Source organism: Triturus cristatus, chromosome 4_1 (assembly GCF_964204655.1).
Source record: "Triturus cristatus chromosome 4_1, aTriCri1.1, whole genome shotgun sequence".
Classification (NCBI taxonomy): domain Eukaryota; kingdom Metazoa; phylum Chordata; class Amphibia; order Caudata; family Salamandridae; genus Triturus; species Triturus cristatus.
Genome location: NC_140585.1, coordinates 729,181,789 through 729,205,897, shown reverse-complemented (window position 1 = coordinate 729,205,897; position 24,109 = coordinate 729,181,789). Strand labels below are relative to the sequence as shown.

Here is a 24,109-nt window from a genome sequence, read left to right as displayed (position 1 = left end):
TCGGTCACCGATCCCCACCTCGTTTGCATCTGGGTCTCAAGCACAACCACGATCCGAAGTCCTGCTCGGACTGGGGCGGGCTTTGAAGCTCCTTGCAGCCCAACTTCGGACACTGTCAAGTGAGACACTGCGGAGGTCCCGATCGAGGAAGAGGAGGTCGCGGGACTGCTCTCCGAGCCCAAAGTCCTCTTCGTCCCTCTCAAGGTCATCGGGACACTCTGGGTAGAGACACAAGTTGTCATCCAAGCAGACTTCATCTTCACCTCGACTGTCGTCCGTTGACGAAGGAGGTAAGGAGCACTGACGCTCTAGGCACAGTTATGTGGTGCCGGAGCTAGGGTTGACGTTGTGCCTCTCTTCTTTTCCAGGAGCTTGAGCAACCGTCACTCAAATCACAGAGTTCTACAAGGCCATGTGTATCGTATTTGAGCAGGCCGACCCCCCCTTATGAGCCTTTGGGCCCATGTGGTTAGAAGGGGCCCCGTCTGATTCGATGCCGTTGGCTCCGGTCACTGCGCTGGTATGGCCTCAGATCTGATCTCGGATCTGGGTCTACTCTGGTCATGCCACCCCGACCTCCCCCGGTGTCGGACCCGAAGACAGTGCCTTCGGCAGTGCCGGTGCCCACGGCTGTGCCAGCCCCATCCCTTATCCATGACGACACTGAGTCGGAACGACATTGCTTGATTCCGACGTCGATTGAACCCCAGAATGACTCTGTAGAGCAGTTGGACTGGTATGGGGAACTTGGGGAAGCCAGTGGACTGGATACTTCTCCAGATACTGGCATGCTCTCTCCTCCAACTGTGGCTAGGGAGGAGGGGGCATCTTATGCCATGGTGGTCAAGAGGGCAGCTGAGGTCCTTGGACTGGAGCTGCCCTCAGTGGATGTCAGGACTAACCTACTGACTGTAGTGCTTCAGCTCGGGGCTTCCACCTCAGAACCCCTTTTGCCCTTTAATGAAGCACTTACTAATGTCCTTCTAGGCACGTGGTCCAAGCCTAGCACTGGGGCTCCTGTTTATAGGACAATTGCGCGCTGCCCAGCTTCAGGCGACCCAAAGTTCCTCAGCCAACACCCCACCCCTGAAAGTTTGGTGATGCAGGCCTCTACGTCACTGGGTGCGTTCCCTTCCACTCCTCTGGATAGGGATTCCAAGAAGCTGGAATCATTTGGGAAGAAAAGGTTTTCTTCATCCAGCCCGGTATTGCGGTCGGTGAATACCGCGTGCTTATTGGGCCATTTCTCCCACTCCCTTTGGGAGACGGTTACGTAAGTGCGGGCACAAGTCCTGGAGGAGGCCTGGGCTGTGCTCTCTCAGGCAGTTGAGGACAGGAGAGTTGCCATAAATTGTGGCCTTTAAACGACAGATTCGCTAGGCACGTTGATTTCCATGACAGTGGCCTTGAGGCGGACAACTGGCTTCTCAGGTGATGTCAAGGCAAATTTGATGGACATGCCCTTTGATGGAACCTGCCTTTTTGGAGATAAGGCAGATTCGGCCCTAGTGGGGTTCAAGGACTCCTGAGCTATGGCTAGATCCTTGGGCCTCTTCTACTCCTTGTGGCCAGTTTACCTTTCGCCCCTTTTGTGGCAACGGAAGGGGTTTCCAGCCGCGTCAGCCCTATACTAGCCACTGTGCTGCACAGGCTTCCTAAGCCTTGCGGGGATGTGGATGCGGTTCATTCAGACCTAGGAATGGAAGCCAAAACTAGTCAGCCACCCTGCCCTCTACAGGTGCTGCCTCCAGGCACTCTTAGTCTGACTCTGCAAGACCACACCTCTCCAGTTTGCGGGATAATTCATCATCATCTCCCTCACTGGAGGTCCATAACATCGTACAAAACTCGTCAGCCGCCCTGTCCTCTACAGGCGCTACCTCCAGGCACTCTTAGTCTGACTCTGCAAGACCACACCACTCCAGTTGGTGGGAGAATTCATCATCTTCCCCCGCTGGAGGTCCGTAACATCGTTCAAGTGGGGTCTTGCAGATCATTCAGGAGGGCTATTATCTGCCTTTCTTTTCCTCCTCCCATTCTGTCAACGGTTGACGGAGGATCATTTAAAATTGATCCAGGAGGAAGTTACAGTTCTCTGGGATGCGGGAGCTATAGAAAGGGTCCCGGGTTCAGAAGTAAGCAGTGGCTGTTATTCCCGCTACGTTCTGATTCCGAAGAAGAACAAAGGGTTTCGGCCCATTTTAGATATTATTCAATCTCTTCCTCAAGAAGTGGAAATTGAAGATGCTTACTCTAGCTCAGGTCTTGTCTGCCTTTGCCCAAGAAGACTGGATGGTAGCGTTGGATCTGCAAGATGTGTATTTTCGCATCCCCATCCTGCCAGGCCATAGGTGTTAACTGCGGCTCAAGGTAGGCCGCGAGCAATTTCAGTTTTCCATGCACCTTGGGTGTTCATCAAGGTGATGGCAGTGGTCGCAGCTCATCTGCACAGGTTAGGGGAGTCAGTCTTCCCCTACCTCGACGACTGGCTGTTGAAGGCGCCCTCGCCCCAGGCTGTTGTCACCCACCTTCAGACTACGGCGAACCTCCTGCATTTGCTGGGGTCTCTATGACCGTGCGGAAGTCACACTTGACTCCTTCTCAGACTCACTTTCATCAGTGCTGTTCTGGACACAGTGCAGTTTCTGATCTATCCTCCTGACCAGCAACTCCAAGATATTCAGATTATGAGTCCGAGGTTTTGGCCTCTATCCTAGATTCACTCTGAGGCTGTTGGGCCTCATGGCCTCCTGCAACCTGTTAGTAAAACATGCCATGTGGCGTATGCGGGCTCTGCAGTGGGACTTGAAGTTCCAGTGGTGGGCACAGCATCAGGGAAATCTCACAAATGTGGTTCAGATCTCAGCAGGAACTGCGAAAGATCTGCAGTGGTGGTTGCCAAACCGTGATTGTGTCAGCGGCAGACCCCTTGCCCTTCCCCAAGCAGATCTCAGTCATGACAGATGCGTCACTTCTTGGATGGGCCGGCCATCTGGGAGAGGAAGAGATCAGGGGACACTGGTATCCGGCAGAGTCGGGCTCCACATAAAATTGTTGGAGCCCCGAGCGATTTGATTGGCATTGAAAGTTAGTGTAGGTGTCCACGGACAACACCACCGCCATGTCGTACTGCAACAAGCAGGGCGGATGGGGTCGTGGATCCTTTGTCGAGAGGCCTTGCGCCTCTGGACATGACAGGAACAGCAGAGCATAACTCTGGTGGTTCAACTTCTCTGAACGCTAGGGCAGACTAACTCAGCCATCGATGCCTAGCAGATCACGAATAGCATCTCCAGTCGGAAGTGGCACAAGGTCTCTTTCATCAGTGGGGAGAACCTTGGTTAGATTTGTTCGCCTCCGAAGAGAACGTGCAGTGTCAGCAATACTGCGCGCTGGAGTATCCAAGGCAGCTATCGCTCGACAACTCCTTTCGTCGTGAGTGGAGCTCAGGCCTGCTGTACGCATTTCCGCCCGTGGACACTGAACAGAAGAAATATGCTTCGTTTACTACAACACATTCCTTTACTGAAAATTTTGTATCAGCTGACCTCCTTTCCATAAGATTTGCTCAAGCTCCTGGAAAATGGTCTTCAAAGACCTCAATTACCATATGGGGATCTACTGCCATCAGAGATGCCATTCTGAGAGAAGCACATACATTTGAGGGATGGGGCATTGAGCTTCAAAAACTATACCCACCAAAATATCTGCCTGTATTACTTTTAGAGGACCCCACAGTACAGTGCAGGGTGCATGGGGCTACTTCATTAACAACCACAGACATGTTAGTTGTCAGCTAAGACCTCAGAATCTCGTAGGCCGGAATCAGCGGACCAACTCTCAGAGCGGCACCCTAACCTATTCCTAGCGTAACCCAAGATCTTTGGTTATAATTACCCTGTCTGCAGACACGAAATCTACCGAAGAAGCATGAGCTGAGAATCACCTCATAGAATGTCGCGAGACTGGAATCCACCATGACATCAAAATCTGGAACAGCGACATCTGTCTACAGGAAACTTGGGAGCTAAACCGCACAGTATTATATGGCTTTTACGAACTCTTCAAATCTGCTTCCCAAAAGTTTATTTGGGAGGCTATCAGGGGGCATTCCAGCCTTAATAAAGCAAACAGCCAAAATTGAGGTGACCCCTTATAACCAAAACAACTCGGGACTACAAGTTGCACTAATAAATGGGCTTAGGTTTGGTCAGACAGCCTTCCCTCCGCTTCTCATTAACTTCTATTTTATCCCTCGAAACCATGCAAAATTGACTGCCTGTGCACCAGCTTAGAAGAAATTATTCTGTCTCATCCCTCTCACGAAGCAGTGATCGCCATGTGATTTTAATATTAAGTCCCTGGTCATAGATCCCAAGAAGACTCAAATGAACAAAGAACAGGAACAAGTTAACAGATCACTTGCCTCTTTTTTCCTAAAGTCGGCGGACCAAGTGAAATCACGCGCAGACACTGAAAGCAAGGCCTGTTTTATATTCAAGGGCCTATCAACAATCGACTACATTTTTATGACCCCTCATCTGGCAGGCACTTGCTTAACGTTGAAATAAACCGATAAGAAAGTGACAGTAACCCCCTATTCTTAATATTGGACCTCGGGATGCCAATAGCAGATAGCTATCAGGGAGTTGGGACTTCAACAGGAGCAGAAACAAAGACCCTGGTCAGGTAAATCAAATGGTGTCTCACACAATCTGCTCAGGTGCTTACATGGCATAAGAAGTTGACCAATAATAACATCGTAACTGGGGCGGCGATTTTAAATCAATGGGAGGGACTAACTAAAGAATTATTAGACACCATTCTTGGCTCCCGCATCTTTTACCTCCTCACTAAGCCACCCTGGAGCACCTTCCATAAACAGCTGGATAACCAGGGTATCAATTTACAACGCAAAAAATCTAAGGAAAAGCCTCTGCCAATGCAAAACAAATCGCACGCGTAAAAACTTTAAGATGGTTAAAGAATCATGAAAAATGCTAAAAACAATTGTCTTGGATACCAAGACAGCTCTTCAAGAAAAGGAATGGTTAGTGCTACAGAGGATGCTCAAGGAGAGATCATCTGCCTGTTTCTGGAGATATGTTAATGAACTAAAAGCAGCCTATCCGACGGGGGAAACAGTCTCGGAAGCTGGATGGAAGAGGCACGTGTCGGACCAATTCAATCGGTACAGTGCAATTGCAACCTGCATGGAGATACTAGGGCCCACCCTGCAGAATCCAGAGGGCCAACTGGTGTTAATTTCAACATCACAAACGCTAAGAGTCATTAAAAACATGAAAGGGGACGGAGCGCCAGGCCCCAACCCTCTTCCAGCTGGTATCTTTAAATGCGCACCAGAGGAGTGGGTAGCCCTTTTAACTCTGCTTTTCAATTTTGCCTTCAATTCGGGGCAAATCCCAGAAGCATTGAGAGGTTCCACTCAATGCCCGATATTTAAGAAAGGCGACCCCTCAATGCCAGCCACTTATCTCCTAATAGCCCTGCTAGATCTAGAGGCAAAAGATTATGCACACATTTTTTTTTCAAAGAGCTGGAAACTTGGGTGACAGGCAATGAGCTGCTCCTATTTTTTCAAACAGGCTTTCGTGGAGAAGCAGCCAAAACTGACCATGTAATCACACTGGCTGTGCTTAGTCATCAGACTGCCCAACATAAACAACTCCCACTCTACTGCTGCTTTATAGATTTCACTGTGGCATTTGACAAAGTGGACAGACCAACTCTGTGGAAGAAGTTAGCTCTCTGGGGTATTTCATCCATCCTCTTAAGAGCTATAACTTCCCTATACTCTGCAATGTGGGTTGGATTGACAGTCGGGCCAACCACACACACTCCCAAAATTCTGACTTTTGGAGGTTTGAAGCAGGGCTGTGTGCTAGCACCCCTACTTTTCAACCTATACACAGCGGATCTAGGAAGGCGTTAGCAAACTGTAACCTTGCTCTACCCAGTTTGGGCCACAGACCGCTCCACATTCTTCAGTGCACAGACGATGTCGTCATCATGGACCATACGAAAGTCGGCCTCTTGCAAGCACTGACTAGCCTCCATGCATCCAGTGAGAAACATTTGCTGACCATCAACCCAGCAAAATACCAAAATAGTAGTATTTGGCCGCTACAATAAAGCGCTCTCATGCACTATGGACCCCAAGACCATCACCTCTGCCCCCAAATGTAACTATTTGGGTGTGTGGTTCACGGAATTCGCTCAGCAGTGCAATAAAAAAGAAAGCAAAAGCAATCCTTTACGGTCCAGTTAGTCTTAACAAATTAAAGAGTCAGACAATTACAGAACACAATAGCAACCTCTGCAATAAATCGAGCAGCACTTGGACTGGATGCTATTTCCTATTTGGCATGGAAAAAATACCTTAAATAGACCGGTACGATTGGCCTCATTTCACCAAGATCCAGCTTCTCTAAAATTCTTGGAGATACTATGCCCATTAAACTCCTTGTACGTGGTTGCAGGACCCCAGCCCTACTTAGCTGCGCCATCAATAGCGGAACACGGTAAGAGTTCCTGTACATGCGTCTTCTTGGACTACCAACATCAGATTCCAACCAGGCATAGGCCAATCAGAGCAAAGGAGCCACATGAAGACTGTGCGAATACGAATGAGAATCTTTGTTGCATAGTCTGTGCTGCGGTCTTGCCATGACCTCAGAAAGGAGAGCCTTACTCAGGCCAATATTCTTGAGGCAAGGGGCCCGCAGCTGCAAAGAGGCCTCATCAGTAAGCCTCTCTGTCTGATGTTCTCATTCTTGCACATTGTGGCAAATTTGTGAAACAACTTAGAGACACTATTCGGCCACGTCTTGATCCCCTTCCATGCGACACCAAGTCTAGAAACTATTAACGGAATACTTTACAAGGAAAATTAGAACTAATTGCTCTCTGCGTCATTTTTTTTACAAAAAGGCTTAGGAACATGAATTGTACTGGACATGCCCATGGGTAAAATTAGTGGAACTTTTTCAGTTAATTCGATAGGGAGATCCGTCCTGGGAAATGGGACACCTTTTCAAATATATTCTACCCTTTATTAAATCAAAGATGTCAAAAATTAGCTATTTCAACATACTATAAAATTGTTTTTACGTTAGACTGACTAAAACGTCTTAAAATTGTTTTTTAACTCATATGTACAACATGAACCTTCACTTTAGACGGGCAGTCCAAAACCCTTGCGAGGTAATTGTAACTGCATCCCACATCATTTTAAAGCTAAAAGTCTTATGGCTTCAGAAGCTCGCATTTGTTAAATGCTGATAACTGATTATACACTACACACTGGGTTCTTCTATTGCTATAACCTTTTTGAATGTTACCAGCATGAATATAAATGAAGTAAGCAATCTGCTGTTTTTAGTATACATCTTTTTGTACACGAGCCTTAATTTCATTAATAATGTTATGCTGACACGATAATGCATCTGTTAAAGTGTTTTTTTTTCTAACATTGCCAGGTATACTATGGGATAATTGAAATCTATATATTTGCAGCCGAAAAATATGTTTGCTCTATTTTTAAAGTTTTTTTTTTCTCTTTTGTAATGGTTTTAATTAATATAAATAAAGTTTGCTTGCTATTTTCAATTAACAGGGGGGGCTGAGTGAGGACCCCTGCAGGAGCCCACAAGCCACAGGGAAGATATTCGAGGAGCAGTCTCTGTCAAAAACCTGGAATTTCCATTCCTTTAAGGAGGAGCCAACCCACTCCAGGGCTTTCCCTGCGATTCTGGCCCTACCAACTCTATCAAAAAGTATAGAGTGATCAACAGTATCAAAGGCCGCACTAAAATCAAGGAGCACAATAGCCACTGTTGCCCCTGATCCATTCTCCTTTTTGTCTTTTCCTCCACTGCCACTAGAGCTTTCTCTGTACTGTGTTTAGGACGTAAGCCAGTTTGTGTATGATGTAAGATTTAGTTGGCTTCCAGAAAATTCGACAGACATTTATTCACAAACTTTTCTACCACTTTGTTTAGTCCTGGGAGAAAGGAGGTTAGATGAAATTTATCCAAACAGGACAGGTCAAGATTAGGTTTCTTTGGAGGGCTGGGAGTGCTGTTGGGGGGCGGAGAGATGCACACTTGTTGCAGAAGCTTTTGTAATTTCTTTGTAAGATGACTGGCTAGACGGTCCGTTTTTAAAGAAGTAAAATTTTTTTTTTTTTTTTGCTGAACATATTTTCAAGTGCTAGGTAGAAAGTACTGAAGTAAAGTAATTCATGATAAGTCTTTTCTGTGTTATCTATCTAAGTAATCAATCTAAAAATATTAATCATGTGTATTTTAGGTGGAGTCGGAGCGTAAACTAGAACAGCAGGTTACAGCCTTAACAGAGGAACTTGAAACAGCTAAGAGAGATATGGCTGACCTGCAGAAGGTGAAAGAAAATACTAAGGAAAACCTAAATCGACTCCAGTCTGACCTGTATGGGAAAGAATCTGAGCTATCTGCATTACAGCAGGATTTAAAGGTATGTATTATCAAACATCAAACAACTTTAAAATATTGTTTAAAGCATTACAAAAATGTGATATTAAATTTTCAGAGATTGTGACCACATATATGTTGAATTTATGTTGAGGCATATTAACAGTGCACACACCTGGATGTGTTTTGAGGGATTTAGCTACCTTTTGGGGTAGATCTATAAAAATGAATGTATTTTGTTTGGATGCAGAATTTGAAATAATCGTATCCTACAACTGAAAGTGCAAAGGCTTGATATAAATACATTTATTTTTAGTAAATATCCCATCTATCCTCACAGTACAAGGGAGTAAATAACCTTGAAAGATGGTTGTTCTTGTTTTCATAAAGTTGTCATGTATGTGAAAAGCAGGATTTTAATTTTGTGAAAGGCAGTATTTTCTTCCATTTATGCGGACAACAGTTGAGAGTTAAGGGTGGGTGAGCCTATCTTTAGTAAGTGAATGGATGTACTCTGTTTTCTATGAGCATCCCTCAGATTATTAACCCTAGTTTTTTGGCAAGTTGACCTTAATAAATCACACCTTAACTAAGACTTGTTTAATATATATGCAGGAAAAATTGCTTTAGTGAATATTGATCATAACTTCAACTGCTACTCTTAAATATTGATGTCTGTTGACTATTAAATAAAATCTTAATTCTGGTTAGTATCACAAGATATAAGACTGTTAAAAGGTTTGTTGATACTGGACCCTTACATTAAAATATGTTCATTCCAAATAAAGGGAAAACATTTATGGCCTACTTGTTTGTATACTTCATTGTGACTGGGACCTTTTGGCAATATATGCTTATAGCTTTGAAAAGGTCCTGCAATTGTTATGGGCTGAAACAAAGGTCGCAAACCCTATTCCCTTAAAGTCTGTTGGTTTGAATACATAGAAGCTTGGACTACCCCTAGTTTAAGTTGGATCTGATCATTAGATCACAGCTGAGACGAAGCACATAAAAGCTAATTACAATATTTTGTCAATTTAGCTGATAGTTATTATGTTTACACAGTGTAATTGTTACCATTAAAGATGCCCAGACCATGATAACCAAAATAGGGCATAAGGCAGCCTGTCAGCAATGCCACTTAGAGTGAAAGCCAGGTTTTAAGTGCTTTCCTGAAGGTCCGTAAATTATCAATGGAGCATAGCCGGGACACCTCCTTGTGAGGTAGCTGTTAGTGCTCTAGAAAATGCTGTATTATTATAGCCAAGGGAGAAGCAAGTTTAATAGCTCTGCTGCCTCAACAGAAAAAGTGTTTCCGCCAGTATGCATCCTCCGAAACATAGGCACCATGAGAAAATAAGCTAAGGCAGAACACAGAAGACCGTTTTGGAGTATAATGCTTGAATCTCGCTTCTAAAAATGAGGTCCTAACTGATAGATCGCTTTGTGGACTATACATAGGGATTTAAACTTAACCCTTTTAGGCACTGATAACCAATGTAAAGTGTTCAAAGCATCAAAAGAAGAGGACTTGCACAGATGCGATGAGGCTTATTTGGCTGCCGTCATTTGTATCCAATACTCTTCTAGCAGATAGTCTAACGCACCTAAGATTAGTGAATTAGAGTAATCAAGATGACTTAAGATAGATTGGACCACCAAAGAACGGAATTGGCTAGATTTTTCAAAGAAGCTGCATTGAAGAAAAACAGATAGATGACATGTTCTTTTATTGAGTGGAGAGCAGGAGAGATCTGAATCGTTATTTACACAGAAATTCCAAAAAACAGCAGAGGAAGATGGTATGATTACTGAGCAGTGACAAACATTCAGCTGGTAGAGTGCAGGGTGGTCTTCCTGTAAAACAGCAGAGCATCTTTTTCTCTCCATTAAATTTTAACAAATTACGTCCCAATGTCCTAACTGGAATGGTGGTAGATGGATGACTTGAGCTCTGTTCTCCAAAAGGATCTGCACCTGTCCAGTGCAACACCTTGAGTTTGTTCTGGCAGCCTTTAGATCAAGATGTTATGGCTAACTGTGCCAAAGACGACATAAGAAACACCAAGGCCAGAAAATGTCCTTTGACTGCCGTCATTCTGAGGTCACCTTACATTGCTACCAAGGCTGATTCAGTGCTGTGGGCTGGGTGAAAGCCCGATTGAGCAGAGTCAAGTAGATGATGACCTTCCAGGGAATGGGAAATAAGTTTACTTGCATAATACTCAAATGATTATTTACAGGGAAGGGTAGTTAGGAACATGGGCCTGAAATTACTTAAAATAATGAAGTCCACTGTCGATTTCTTCAGCAATGGAACCACCATAGCTTTTTTCCAATCTGAGGGTCCTTGCTTGTAGATAAAGAATGATTGCATAAGATTAAAGTGTTAAAGCTAAGCAGTCTGACATTTTCTTTCAGAACTTGTAGTGGGAATTCTTTTCACTGCCCATAATCATAGTCTATGTGTGGGATAACGTGGGTGATTGAGTGATAAGTGAAAGGATAGTGAAGATTAAAATTGACTTAGAACATCCACATGCCCCTAAAACAAGGGGACCATTAGAACGAAGTTGTTTAAGGTCCCTCTACTCAAGTATACATGTTTCACGCCGTGCAGTGCCCAGACGGGTTCTATTGTCTTACATCAGGATTTAAAATTATATACACCCCACCCTAAGGGAATTTAAACTATATAAATTCTCCCTGCTGTGTGTATGATTCCACAGATAATTAATAGTTGAGTGGTGTGTGTGAGCCTTCAACATCGAATCACGTGAAAAGGCCTCGAACTCTATACTGAGCCAGTCAGAGTCCCAATGAGAAACCGATGGAGAATGGTAAACCAGTCAGACAACTGCATCCCTGGAACCGCACGTCCTTTCACCTAATTTCTCACCTTTGCCCCATACCATCAGAGTCTCCTTCATGCTTAGAGAATGAGCGGGGCAATTTGAGTTTCTTCAATATGCCCCCAAATATGTTCAATATTATCCTGTCAGCTCATCTCCCATCCCCAAAATGTGTTTATACTGAGTAGTGGTCCCTTTATCTTTACTGGTGTGCTGGGGTGGATGTTGATGTCCTGAAACTGCACTTGCTATATTTCTTGTCTGGCAAGGCTTTACTGAGGACAAAGTTAAAGGTTATTTGTCTGCTCTTTCAGCCTTTCTTTGCAATATCAGCCTTGATTATTTAACTAAACCATTGTCGTGGTTTCTGGAGTGATTGTCGTGTTTCTTCCCTTTTCTCCATTTGTTATGCCTCAGTGGGACCTTAATTTGGTACACTCATTCTTGAAGCGCTCTCACTTAGAACCCATGCAGAGTTGTTGCCTGGCGCTTCTGATGTTGGTCACTGTTTTTCTCATTGGCTTTTTCAAATGGTCTACCTGTTAGTGAGCTGCAGGCCTAGTCTGTTCACTCTCCTTCCACTGTGTTTCTCCCAGTCAAGTTTGTCCTTATACAAAGGCATCCTTTCTTCCTAGGGTGGTTATTTCTTTTCATGCACGTCAATCCATTACCTTGCCAACAATCTTTCCACCTCCTCATCCCACCAAGGTGAGAAACTGCTTCACTGTTTGGACTCTCCTAGGTCCTCTAGTTTCTACATGGACAGGAACTGTGAGAATCATCCCTGGGTTCCAAGAAGGGCAGGGCAGGGCAGGGCAGGGCAGCCACAAATGGATAGTTTCCTGTTAGATCAACCTGTGCATAAAGATCTGTTTAGCCTTGGCGAAGGAGGAGCTTCCACAAGGAGTCTGAGCCAATTCCACCAAAGCGAAGGGTGATTTTTCTGTCATTTCCCTAAGATTAGTGATGCTGAACATTTGCCTGCTGGTGGTTGGGTCATAGATGCACACCTTCACCAGTCACTATTGTCTGAACTCCAAATGTCTCCAAGCTGTCCATTTTGGCAGATCTGTGCTGCAGGATTTCCAGGTTTAACTATTGCCTCTGACCCACCACCTGGAAGATACGGATTTGGTATCCATTCAAAAGGCAAGTATCACTCATCCCAACGATCACCCACCCCTCCTGCCTCCCCATTCTGAGGAATGGTCCTGCATTTTTCATAAGGATTCAGCGCAGAAGAGGATGATATATGGGCTATTCCGGAGCCCAACATCCCTCGGATCAGAGCATGGTCCCCCTTAGGTCTTCAAATTAAAGCGCTAACTCTCAGATATTCACTGAGAGCATGCAATGGGCGGTTTCCCCAGGTAGTTTTACCTACAATAGGCTGGCCCCCTCCTCAATCCTAGACTATATACTTCTGGAGACCAGAGTATGGTCGTTAGCCTCTGATTTTAGTGTTCTTCCACGTGAGGAAAGTGACCATAACACGCTGATGGTAAATCTTGCAATCTCCTCCGGTGCCGAACACAGCCCGGATCATATTGACCAAGACGATGGGCTTCTCCTCAGTAACAATAGGAAGAGAGTGAAGTGGTCCTGGTTAGAGAATTCCCAGGAAAAAATGTCAACACTATAAAGGAAGTTCATCCCAGACCTTGAGGCTATGTTAGAATACGTGCACTATGATATCTTAGTACACCATGTGAGTAAGTTTGCTGAAATAAATCGCCAAGCTTTCCTGAGACTGAAAGATGTCTTCTGGAAGGAATGTTGTAGGATTGGTGCCCACAAACCACGGCAATCTTGGTTCGATTCCAATTGCAGGAAAATGAAAAGTGCCTTGATAGAGGCCATAAAATCAAAGTGTAGTCCTACCATAAAAATGGCAAGGCTTATCTATAAAAACGCCATTCATGCTGCTAAAATTTCGTGGGGAGAAGAACAGTGGGCAAATCTCAAACAGGCTCTGGAAAATAAAGACTCCAAATCTTTCTGGAATATAGTGAGCTCAGGGACTGCAAGAGGACAGGGTGCTGTTGAACCTAATATAGCGGCAGAAAAGTGGGAAACCCATTACAAACTCCTATATGCACAAAGTCCCGATGAATGCACTGGTCAGGGGCAGGAAACTATAGTCCTCCCAGAAACAGATTTAGATAGCACAAAGATTACCTTGAAGGAAGTGTATATTTCCTTAGACAGAACAGTCCCAGGGAAAGCAGCTGGCCTTGATAAGGCTCCTGGCGACTTGTATCGGGCTGAACCTAAGATCTGGGGCCCTTATTTATGGGTAGTTTTTAATGCCATTCTGGAAGGGATGGATCCTCCTGAGACTTGGCTGGGTGCAGAGGTGATACCAATATTTAAAAAGGGTTCGCATCATCTCCCAATCAACTATAGACCGATCAGCTTGATCGACGTCTCTCAGAAGGTGTTTGCCAAGATCATTTTGGATCGCCTACAATTATGGATGGAGGACAATAATACAATAATATCCTATACTGCTCCCCCCCTTCCAGGCGGCATTCAGGGCAAAAATGTTAATGGTAGACCAGATTTTCAGGCTGCAGCTCCTCTTTTGGAAGACAGTAACGATGGGGGGGCGGCAGTCTGTAACTGGTCTTCGTTGACCTTAAAAGCGCCTTCGACTCGGTTCCCAGAGAGGCACTATGGAAGGTGCTCAGAGAGTTGGGGCTTCCATCTTATCTCTTACTCCTACTTAGGAAATTACACACTGGCACCTTCGCCCAAATTTGATTTGGTAAGAACGGGGAACACACTAATCTCATTCCGGTTAATAGGGGAGTGAGGCAAGGATGCGTGTTAGCCCCAACGCTGTTTTGCATCTTCATTAATGGCTTAGTCGATGTTATAAATAAATGCCAGGACATCGATGCCCCTAAGCTAGCAAACAAGAGTATACCAGCAATGATGTTTGCAGACGATACCTTGCTCCTCTCAAAATCCCCCATGGGCCTGCAAAAAATCCTGGATGCCTTCTGCGAATTTTGTAGGGGTTTAGAAATCCATATACTTAAAACAAAATTTATGGTTTTTAACCCCAGTAAGAATGTCCGCTCTAATCTCTGCATGAATGGTGTACCGTTAGAAAGGGTATCAGAATTTGATTACATGGGTCTTACCATAAATGAAAATATGACATGGAAACCCCAAGTGGCCAGATCTAATCTGAAATTAATACAGACAGCTGGGGGTTTGGCTAAACATTATAGAAAGTCCTTCCACAAACCCCTGACCCCGGCTATAGAGATTTATAAGACGCAGGCCAGAAGCTCAGCTCTCTACGGGGCCGAACTATGGGGGTACTTCAACCTTAGGCCAATTACACATACCGAAAATAATTTTCTGAGGCAATTGACAGGGCTTTCGCGAACCTCCCATCTGTTGCCCTTGTATATGGATCTGGGGGTGAGACCTATCGCACAAGAAATTGCAAGGCGTCCGCTACTGTATTGGCGACGTCTGTGGGCAACAAATGAGCTGGCGAAGTACAGAGCCGAATTGCAAGAGGTACTTAGCCTACCTGGGGCAGGGAAGCTTCCTTGGCTTATGCATATCAAGAAAAGCTTAAATGAAATAGGCTGTCCCGAGCTATGGGCAAATCCTCTAATTGCCCACACCAGGGTCACGTGCACATATTCATCCAGCATGTACTGGAAGGCGAAATCTGATAACATCTCAGAGGACCCCAAGATTGGCTCTGTAACTCGCCAGTTCCTGGATATAAAAGCTATTTACCAACTAGAGCCGTGCTTGGACTTTATATGTCCAACCATTGCCAGGAAACTCTATTTACAGTTTCATCATGGTTGTCTCCCCCTGCATTTATTTGTTAATAAATGGTCTAAGGATGTTCCCATGGCCTGCCCTGCCTGTGGTCTAGCTGAGGAAACAGAACTGCTTGTGTTTTTTTGTTTGCCAAGGCTACTCAAAGATCAGAAGAAGAGACTTGCAGCAATTATGTAAGAATATAGGTGCAATCCATTACATAGATGTGTTTAGGCTCTTAAAACATGACTCCAGCATGCATATAGTATTTGCTACCTCACAATTTCTTGCTGCAATGTGGTGGGCTCAGCTGCAATTTTTAAAACCTTAATGAAATATTATTTTTTTATCTGTGGTCATTGACAAATTGCGAAAGATCTTTTTCTTTTATCAATGTATTTTACTCTTTTTTAAATATTTCTGCCAAAATCTTTTTTTAATCGTTCGCATGAAATGCTGTCTTTTATGGTTTCATAACCGAAATAAAGATTTTCTACTACCATAAGGATTCAATCTGGATACCTGCACTGCAGGATGTGGCAATCTCATTATCCTCATCTCCACCTCCAGGGATGTTGAAAAAAGGACGGTGAACTGACATCCGTGCCTCGGGTGGATCCTTATCTCTATGTTGTACATTCAGAGCGTAGCCGGGACTTGGTGCTGAGCCAATAATCTTTCCAGATCCAATTAAGCCTCTGGTAGAATTCAAGAGCTTAGGAATCTGTACGTCTCTAAAGTAACTACCACAAAGATTGTTACGAAAGGTAAGTAACTTGTTTATTTCCACAAACATTAAAGAGGGATGGCCTTATGTTTGACCATTGAAGCTGTCATGAGGTCTTCCTTCTTTTTGATTTAGATCTCGGCAGACAGCTTACTCAGTCACAACTGATATCCCGTCCACTGAAATATAAATCCCATAGGATCTAAATGGGATTTAGATTTCGACAGACGGTATACCCGTCACTGTTATGACGGACTAACCATTCCGCCGAGATCTAAATGGGGCCCAAAGTTTTTTTTGTTCAATGGGGAGGTGTAGGCTGGCATTGGATTCAAAGGTTGACTAACCAATGATATCCTACACTCTATTGGGCTATTGGAGGAGCATGATGGATGCTGACTCTATGGCTGGGATTCAGATGGACAGTTATGAGGTGGGCCTGACCTGGATGCCATTTCATGGAAGTGTGAAGGCTGGGTGGGTGTTCTTGTTGTGTGTTTTGGATGTGTAGGGGGTTCTGGAGTAGAAAGTGTTGAGCGCATTACCATGGGCACTGCAAAGTTATATAGAACATATATGCAGATACACAGTGTAATACGCTATGTATTACCAATCTTGACTGTGGAGAGGGCTCATAGCTTACGAGAGGCGGAGATTAAGAGGGTCATGATGACGCACCCCTGCTTCGAAAATGGTAATAAGTAGCGTATTGCTCTCAATGGATGTGCATCTGTGGTTTAAGCCATGCTTTTTTTTCTTCATGTACAGTAGCCGGAAACAAAGCTGTTTAACTATACCACCAGACCTATACCTTGATCATACTCTAGATTATAACTGAAACAAATTTCGCACCTCTGAGTACTGTATCGTTCCTGAAGAAGGTGAAGTTCAAAATTATGACTCACGCATGTTTTTCTGGCCTTGGACTCCAAGGAATAGATGACCTCCCTCTACCTGCGCCCGCAAACTTTCATGTCCCAGTCCCGCAGTATGTATGTCCAACTTGGCCCTGCAAGACTTTGCTGTGGGAGTTTTCTCCCATGTTTTGATCATGATATTATATGTGTGTGTATATATATATATATATATATATATATATATATATATATATATATATATATACACACACACACACCTCCTCCTCCCCCCCCCCCCCCCCCCCTCCGCCAGCGGCTTCCGCGTCGCAAGGTCCCCTTGGATCCGGATCGGCGCAGGTCGACCTGGACCCCTAGCCAGTGTTGACCCCGGCTTCCACCCTGACGTGGACAAGGAGCCGAACCCTGGCAGGTTCACTGAACACCAGGGTGGACAAACTCAGCCACAGTTGCATGATGGATCACAAATGGCGTCTTCACTCTGAGGTGGTGCAACTCTTTCAGCCGTGGGCAGAGCCTTGGTTAGATCTATTCGCCACCGAAGAGAACGCGCAATGTCAGCAATTCTGCGTGTTGGAATTTCCAAGGCGGCACTCGCTAGGGGAGGCTTATGTCGCGAGTGGAGTTGCAGTCTTCTACACGGCTTTCCGCCTATACCACATTTGCTCAGAGTGCTGAAGTAGATCAAGCGCGTCCAGGCCCAAGTCCTTCTTGTGGCTCCAGATTGGGCACGAAGAGTCTGGTGTCCCGAGCTGCTCCACATGCCATCGATCCTCCGATCAGACTGCCTCTTCAGGAGCATCTTCTGTCGCAGCAGCAGCGGACAGTCATTTACCCGAACCTGTCCAGCCTCCACCTCCTTGCATGGAGATTGAACAGCAGCAGTTGACGTCGTTGGACCTGACTGCCGAAGTCTGTGATGTAATCTTGGCAGCCAGGCGTCCCTCCACTAAGACGGTATACGCCTGCAGATGGAATAAATTTGTGGCATGGTGCACAGCAAAGGCTGTGGATCCCTTTCTGCCCCTCTTTCTGAGGTTCTCTTGGTCCTCTTATCTTTGGCCCAGCAGGGCTCTGCTCTGGGCACGCTTAAGGGCTACCTCTCGGACATTTCAGCCTTCCTCAGGCTCCCTGATCAGCCTTCTTGTTTCAAGTCCCCTGTTGTAAATAGATTTCTTAAGGGCATTACTCATCTTTTTCCTCCTGTTCCCTTCGTAATGCCCCAATGGAACTTAAACTTAGTTCTGACATATCTTATGTGTGCTCCCCTTTGAGCCACTACATAACTGTCTTCTAAGACTTCACTTTTGAAAACTGATTTTCTGGTGGCCATCACCTCTGCGCGCAGGGTGAGTGAGCTACAAGCTCTGTCTTCCAAGCCTCCCTTTCTGGCTGCCTATCCGGACAAGGTAGTCCTTAGAACTAGACCTTCCTTTCTTCCCAGGGTGGTTATTTCTTTCCACATTGGCCAAACCATCACTTTGCCCACCTTCTTTCCGCCTCCGCATCCTTCGAAAGAGGAAGAGAGGCTCCACCGCCTGGATCCAAAATGCGCGCTTTCTTTTCTACTTGTATTGCACAAAACAATTCCAGGCGGACGAACAACTCTTTATGGGTTACGTGGGTGCTAAGAAAAGTCAGGCCGTGCACAAACGGATCACTTTGGCTAAGAAGGAGCCTCCAGTGGGGCTGCACGCCCATTCCACCAGGGCGACGGCAGCTACTACTGCTTTGAGACGTGGAGTCCCCCTAAATGACATTGGTCAGGCAGCTACATTGGCATCGCTGCACACGTTTACAAGACACTACTTCTGGACAGCCAAGTCCGGAGAGACTGCTTTATTGGCTGTTCTGTTCTCCTGGACTTTCTGGTGTGATCTTGATTCGCAGACCCACCTCCGGGGTGGCATTGCTGGGGTATCTATTCTAAAGTAAGGAATCTATAACTAACTGTTTCTTTCAGATGAACAAGTTACTTACCTCCAGTAACGATATATCTGTAAGAAACATAGGTTAGTTATAGATTTCTTACCGCCCCACCCATGCTCCCCGTTCAGCGAACTGACTTCTAGGGTTAAGGACATTTTTTTAGGGCCCTAGTTTTGTGCACCAGTGGTCAGTGTCTTGCATGGTTCTGCACTTCTGGCATGGAAAGTCGTGTACAAAACTGATGTCATCGTGCGAGGGTGGCGTCTATGTAGCTACCGTGACATCATCCCGGCGACGCTGACGACTGACGCGGAGTAGACCGACGCCACCTTCCGACACGCAGGGGTACTGCTTACGAAAAACTTTCCGGATCCAGTCTGACGCCTGGGGGTAATTGTAAGGTAAGGAATCTATAACTAACGTATGTTTCTTACAGATGTATATTGTTACCGAAGGTAAGTAACTTGTTCTTCTGATGGATGTTCGTCAGATATCGCACATCCCACCCACCTCCCCGTTTTCTGTTGTGGAATGTTCTTTTTAGTGGACTTTTAGGAATTAATAAGGTTTTAAGTTAGTCTTTGCACTGTGTTCGAAGTCTATCAGTCATGCGTTGCATCTGAGGGAGTGGAAAAGACCAATTAATAAACTCATGTCTGCAAGCGGGGTGGTGCCGATATGTGGCTCTGTGTTGTCGTGTCTGAAGGTGGGACGGAGTCTCGGCGGAGGCTGGGGTTGCCACCTGCTAAGGTGTTAGAGCTGTTGCAAGAGTTTCTATATCCATTTTGGCACCTGGGAAGAGTCACTAGGTGAGGAATCTATAGTTAGAACATCCACCATAGTGTGTGTTCCAGAATGTAAGCAACTTATAGCTTAGATAGATAGCTATACCAAGACTTTGAAAATTAATGTGTTCCTACATTTCGTTATTTGGAACCCGTGTAATAATAAACACACAATCCATTTTTATTACAACAGGTCAAGTAAGTTCCACTTTATTACTCGAATGCAGTGTATCTGACAAGAGAAAGAACTTATTTTCTTACAGAATGGATATCACAATGACTTACTAGAGGAAAACAACTCTGCTAACAATCACAAATTTTAATCCATGTGATTTTATCTTGGTGCTTGGATTTAAAGTTTTTTGCCCTGGTTCTGGTTAAATACGTTTGTTTATAACAACTTTGTATGACAATAAACCATATCCGCAGATACGAAAGAATTAAGTGTTATTTATTACTAAGGTTTATGGAAGTGTAAATGTTAAGATCAACTAGAGACTGCTCCTTGTGAGTCGTGGCCACATTCGAAAGTTAAAGGTAATAAATGGCATGTTACCCTCTGTGCACCTGCATATGTACTATAAAATACACAGTAGCAATAATCACTGTGTTAGACTTTTGATTGTCTCCCACTGGACGTCTATCTTTTGGTCTACTTATAACTGTGGCACTCTATGATGAATGAATCTGCACAAAACTTTACAAAAATGTTATAGATTTAATTAATTTGCGGCATTCATTGTTTCATGCAGATCCATGTGGGAAGATGAAGAGGGAGGAGCCCAAAGTCGATGGTCCCAATGTCAGTGCCTATAGAAATGCACTCTCAAAAACTACTAAATAGGATTACACCAAACGTTGCTAAACTTTACTCAGATGTGTGCCTGGTGTAAAGCTGTTAAGTAGTTTTTGTGTAATTGGTGTTACGAAAAACTGTGGGATAGGCATCAAAGTAGTCCAACATTAGGTTGGTTAAAACATTCTCTCGGATTGCATGGAATGGGGCTCGGTCCTCGTATCCTGTAAAATTGAATAAAAGGACTGTGCAGGGGAACAGGTGGTTTATCTTGACCTTTAGTCTCATGTAGGGGAAGCCAAAGGGAACCCACTGGCCTCAAATGTAAAAAGCTGATTTTTGAGTGGAGGTCAAGAACCCTGGGCTGAGTTTGGAAGTTGCAGATCGATCTTGAGGATCACGAACTGCTGGAAAACATGCAGCTGCAGGGTCCTGGCCATGTAGCAACAGGAGGGTGAGTGCAGGGCTTGGCCTTAAGCCAGGTCTTCCATTCAAACCTTCTGCACAACAGGAGTTGGCTGCTGGCAAAAGTTTGAACGCAGGAGCTGGCCAAAGGCAAATCATTGTAGACAAAAACCACTGACAAAACCAAAAGCCACGCACAAGGGGGTTTGAAGAGCCAAATGGATGTAGTGTATCATAAAAAAAAAATCAACTGAAATCACTGAAAGAACCTTGGTCTTAACAGCTTAACATATGTTTAAAGTACAGTTATGGTTACAAAAGAAAAATGAAAAAAACAATTGGCCATTTATGCTTCCTTACACAAACCAGAACTTCTGTTCCCACCATAAAAATCATAGCTGCACCACCAAATGTACTTCATAAGATTTATACCAAAATATAACAGAATTCAATAGCATAACATTAAATAACATATTTACAAGCATTATTAAAGTCCTATTGCAAAGGTTCATTTGTACGTTATTGCATGTTCTGGTCCATACTATATAAATATCACAGTAATATGAATAATAGTTGCAGTGGGAGAGGCAAGATGGCTCATGGCTATCAAGATCTGTGATGCTCTTGATTTTCACTGCTCCACGTTATGGCCTTCTAGATTTAGATTGTGCTCTAAAGTTGCTTAAATATCTGTTTTTCTTTTGCTAATACACACAAACATGGTTAAACCATACATGTATATGTGCACAGAGGAACATGCTATTTATTGCCATCATTAAGTGTGGGGCGGGGCAGCATAACCCTATACAGTTTTTGCCTCTGAGTCATGGCTTCGCTCCACACTCAACAGTAATAAATAGAATATTACACCCTGCTAGTCAGTTTATATATTATAGATCTGTAATAAATTGTACATGATACACACACAGAACGTACCCTTCAATGTGGGATTTTAAATCCTGCATGTGCAGCATACTGTAGAGGCAAGGTTTTACTATTCTTTTTACAAATTCATTTTTCCCAAGGAGAAAAAGCAGCAATAATATATATTTTTAGCTCCTCTCATGCAATTTGCCAGCCTTTTTACCCAAAGTAAAGTATCAAAAGAGTTTCTGTGCATTAAGAATAGATGAATGTGAGTATCTTCAGCCTGAAAACTTCCAAAACAGAGTTCCTGTTGATCAGCACCAATAATTTGCTAAAGAATCGTAGTGCCAACCATAGGCTTCTATGGTGGGTATGCTTTTTATTCAGACTAAAGAAATGTTGAAACTCTTGAGATGAGCTTTAATGAACATTTGTCAATGAACTGTCAAGCCAGTCAGAGCCAGTCATCTAAGCGCTTTTTTAAACTGCTGGATAAAGTTCAACATATGCTGCTGTTGTAATACTGGTTATCCATTTCCAAGCAATCATTTTCTTCCAATTTATTTTGACATTTTGACAGGAGGCCCCTTAGGAATGTCATCAAGCTACAGGTGCTACGCTGCTGTTAAAGTAGTCTGTATAAGGTTAAGGCCCATGAATATGCTCTGTCAAGTATTTATTGTAAATGCACATGTTTTACTATTAAGAAAATATATATTACATACAAAGATTGCATGGGAGAATGACTTGAGATGAGACCCTCTTTAATTTTAGGTTGGTGTACTATTATTCTTTCTTTCTTTTCTCTTGCCCTCTTTTTCTTAGTTTCCTCCAGGTAAGCACATGGTCTTATTTTTATATCATCGGTTTCATGGGTTCGCTAGAAGACTATTTTGACGATTGGTATACATGTTTCAAATTTCATGCAATGCTCCTGTTTCGATTACCTTACTGGTAATTACATTAATGGGGATCAATACCATAGTTGTGATAGTCAAACAGATCAGATAAGCATTGCTTTTAAATTATTGTATTTCCTATACCTTATTTCATTACACTTAACTGTAATGCTTACCTCTTGTTTATCATAATAATAATTGAAATTAAAAAAAGCAATCTGTATCTCCAAAGACTGCCCATATTTCTACTGCTCACCATAATCTGCATCGGCTCTGGGTTACACCCCCACATCTAATGTAAGATTCTTGAGTTTACGCATAGAGCTTTTATTTATTGCTGCTTTTTATTTCTTACACACATTTTCAATGTGATGGTTTTGGAAAACGTAACGCATAAAGTTCTTACATTTTTTTTTTTCTTTGTATTTAGTCTTTTGAAGAGAAGCTTGCTATTGCGCATGAAGATTTGGTTGCAAGTAGAAATGAAATTAGTACTGAGAAAAAGTTAATTATGGATCTAAGGGCAAGAATTTCAAGTCTCGATCAAGATTTAACAAATAAAAATCAGCAACTTACAGAGCAAGAGAAATCTTTGAATACCCTACAGAAAGAAAAGGTAATTTCTTCTTCTTTTTTTTAATCATAAGCTGTAATGTAAATGAGCTAGAAAATGTTGTTAGACCAAAGTAAAAGAACAGAGTATTCCATGACTCCATTTTCCGTGTCATTAGCAGCCAAATTTGTGCAATTTAATTCACCTTTGACTGAGATTGAATGTGGGCCTCAAGACTAGTTTAACATTAGCTTTTAGTGGCTTTAACACTCATCCATTGTAAAAGACTTGCGTATAGGCTATAACATGTCTCTTTGGTAATACTCTGTGTGCAGTGTGCAGCTGACACTGCTTCCAGGAAGGTGAGTACCAGTAGTCATTCAAACACACGCCTGGCTGAGATTCTCTGGGTTCTGTCCAGCAGTCCAACAACATCTAATCAACATTGCCTTCGTTGGAGAGCACTTCTTCGGATCTGAGTGGACACAATGTTGGAAAAGTTAAATAAAAAAATAATTAAAAAAATGTTGATTCTGCAAAAGACATGGGAGCACTCCAAAGGCAGCCTGCCAGGTATGAGTTTTGGTGACCAGAAGTCCTACACCTGAAGAGTAATAGTTTGGAAAGGGGAAGGGGTGACTCTGAAAATGCCTCCATACTTAAGCACGGACATTCCCACCATACGCAACCCGACCATACAATACCTATTAGGGCGAGAATGTGGTTATTCCTTATCCAGCATGTAGAAGTAATATCAAGGTGACCTGTGTATAGAAGATCAAGGATGCTGCTTCGGGTTTCACACCACCAAACATCCCACCTCGACATCATGTAATCAGGAACTTCAACTACAGCTGCAAGAGAAAGTACAAGCACTTCTCAGCAAAGGGGCCTTTGAACTAGTGCCCCCGCACCAGCAGGAACAAGGAGTGAACTCTCTGTACTTCTCATCCCAAAGTAGAATGGCACCTTGCAACTCATCATCGACCTCAGGCCATTAAACCGTTATGTTCTGTCAAAGCGTTTCAAGATGAAATTCCATTAGGGCATCATTCTCCTTCTGCACACAGAAGATCACTTAGCGACCATTGTTCTCTGGGACGCCTACTTTCACATCCGTATTCATCCAACATGCATCACTACGTCAGATTTGGG

General features: G+C 43.8%; 1 protein-coding gene across 2 annotated transcripts in view; it reads left to right on the top strand.

Moving 5' to 3' along the window:
- Positions 1 to 24,109, top strand: part of EEA1 (early endosome antigen 1) — a 603,471-nt gene that overhangs the window by 409,829 nt on the left and 169,533 nt on the right. For both annotated transcript variants that reach the window (XM_085653202.1, XM_085653203.1), the window contains 2 exons: positions 8,332 to 8,514; positions 22,832 to 23,017. In XM_085653202.1, coding sequence (XP_085509328.1) covers positions 8,332 to 8,514; positions 22,832 to 23,017 — 369 coding nt within the window. The remainder of the gene's footprint in view (positions 1 to 8,331; positions 8,515 to 22,831; positions 23,018 to 24,109) is intronic.